At 53.3% G+C, this 2047-nt stretch overlaps 1 protein-coding gene across 12 annotated transcripts in view; it reads right to left on the minus strand.

Moving 5' to 3' along the window:
- The window catches only part of Fbxl13 (F-box and leucine rich repeat protein 13), a 214800-nt gene that overhangs the window by 212622 nt on the left and 131 nt on the right, over positions 1-2047 (minus strand). For 4 of the 12 annotated variants that reach the window (XR_013049550.1, XM_042272907.2, XM_042272904.2 and 1 more), the window contains exon 1: positions 1500-1946. Coding sequence is in view for 11 of the 12 variants with exons in the window: in XM_042272907.2 (XP_042128841.1) it covers positions 1500-1574 (75 nt within the window). In the remaining variant the exon portion in view is untranslated. Of the gene's footprint in view, positions 1-1499; positions 1947-2047 lie in introns of those variants that run through there. The other 8 variants (XM_076565962.1, XM_076565963.1, XM_076565961.1 and 5 more) reach the window with 3 other exon arrangements.

The raw sequence follows: 2047 nt of genomic DNA on the forward strand, positions 1-2047 counted from the left end.
CAGAGGTGACTGAAGGGTTTCTCAGGATAAAATCATGGGGCATACCCCTATTTAACATGTTAATAAATACTTCAAAATTACCACCCTAAAAGGAAGAGTTGTACCAAATTGCCCTGGAAGTTGAATGCTTTGCCTCTTCCCTTCCCTAAAGCACTCATCTCCCCTGGAAGTTGAATGGCTCTCCCCTTCCCTCCCCTGTGCTCTCATTCTCCCCAAGATGTTATGTGCTCGAAACTCCTACTGTATCACCCACAATACACACCTACCATTTACAGACAAAATGGAAGTTACCAGAACTTTCTCAGCTCCCTACCCCAAGGAGAATAAAACTTTGTATTCAGCACCATACTGTTCTCCCGAGGCAGGGCAAAGTGGGGGAATATGAGGGTGAGAAGGAAACCCTGCTCCCTGCTCCTGCAGCTCTGATCTGCTCTCACTGTCAGAAGGGACCTATGGGACCACACAGGGAACGTGTTTTTCCAAACGGTACCCTAATAAAGACAGGAAGTAAACTGATCGCTCAGGGCTAGATGTTGTACTTCCAAACGCCCTAGTCAAGAATGCCAAGGCCAGTGATTAGGCTGTGCTTACCTAAGGCCAAACGACAGATAACTTTCAACTCCGGCCTCCTCTCTCCCAGACCTAAATGAAGCCCCTTAGGTCATAAATCCCAAATAAATCCACCATACAACTTTAGTTACTGAGAGAAAAAGAAACTTCAACTTTTAATCTAACCTGTGACAAACCACACTCTCTGGGTAATGTTAGGGGGGGAAAAGTGTGTGTGTGTAGGGGGTGGGGATTAGCAACACTTAAAGACGTAATTTTGAAAGCCACAAGAAAAAAAACATACACATACCTACAACTCCACTGTAGAGCCCCTTAAGCACGAGTGTCCCTTCCTTCAGAAGCCCACAACTGACAGTGTTTTTCTCTCTCTATTGCAGCACCTTTGTTTCTGCTTCTAATAAATCCAGTTTTGCTTCATACAGATTCGCCCTGAAACTCACTTGCTGAAACCAAAAGCAGGTTTTGCCTGGGTGTCGATCTCTGAAAAGGTGTCGTGTGAAGCTGTGTCGAACAGCAGTGACTTTTATTCCCTCTTGCTAAAAGTGGGAAGAGGCAATTCTTACCCACAGAACTCTCAAGTCTCTCGTTCTAGGCTCACTGCCCACTTCTTGCTCAAGATGCTCTTCATAATGCAACGCTCTCTTTTCCTCTGTGTGTGTCTGACACTCTTCCCTTTTTCGTCTTGTCTAAAGGTTGACACATGGGGATTCCACCCAGGGCCCTGTGCTCTTCCTCTCTGGAAAATGTCACTTTTTTTCTCCCCTTCTTTCTCATCCCCATCCCTGCTTTGGCGACCATCACCACCCTTCGGGCGTCTCTAACCTTCCCCTTCAGCCTCTCCCATCCCGCTCCTTCCCAGCTGCATCTCCGGGCATCTCCATTGCCTCTCCCGCGCCCTCTGTGTGTGCGAGGCCGCGTGGCTCCAGTACCTCACAGATCTGAGGAATGTAGTTGTCCCTGAAGTAGTTCCTCAGTTTGGGGGTGGCACTGCGTAGTGAAGCCATGGTCAAGGGCAAGACTGAGAAACTTCCCTCTGCGGGCTACTGGTGTCCAAGCTGCCGAGGCCGGCCGCGTCGGGGCGTTGCCCGGCAACCACGGGGGAGGAGCCGTACAGCCTCCGCCAATCTGGAGGCGGAAAAGAGAGCTTGAGAGAGGGGCGGGGCAGAGTGGCAAGGGGGCGGGACAGGGCGGGCTGGGGCGGGGCAAACGGGAGGGCGGGGCATAGCTGGGCAGGGGAGGTTGGGGCGGGGCTGGGGGCGGGACTCAGGCGGGGAGGTCTGGTCCCGGGAAGAGGCTGCAGTCGGGGTTCAGCGGGAGCGGCGCCTCCGGCGAGCCCCTCCCGCCCGCCGGGGCACAGGCGCTCGCCGCCGCGCGCTGGGTGGGAGGGCTTCCGAGTTCAGCAGGGCGGCTTCCGGAAGGCGGAGCTCCAACCCCATTTCCTTTCTCTGGGCCTGAGCTGGTTCTGGCCCTGCTGCAC

This window comes from Peromyscus maniculatus, chromosome 3 (genome assembly GCF_049852395.1).
Source record: "Peromyscus maniculatus bairdii isolate BWxNUB_F1_BW_parent chromosome 3, HU_Pman_BW_mat_3.1, whole genome shotgun sequence".
NCBI classification, from domain to species: Eukaryota; Metazoa; Chordata; class Mammalia; order Rodentia; family Cricetidae; genus Peromyscus; species Peromyscus maniculatus.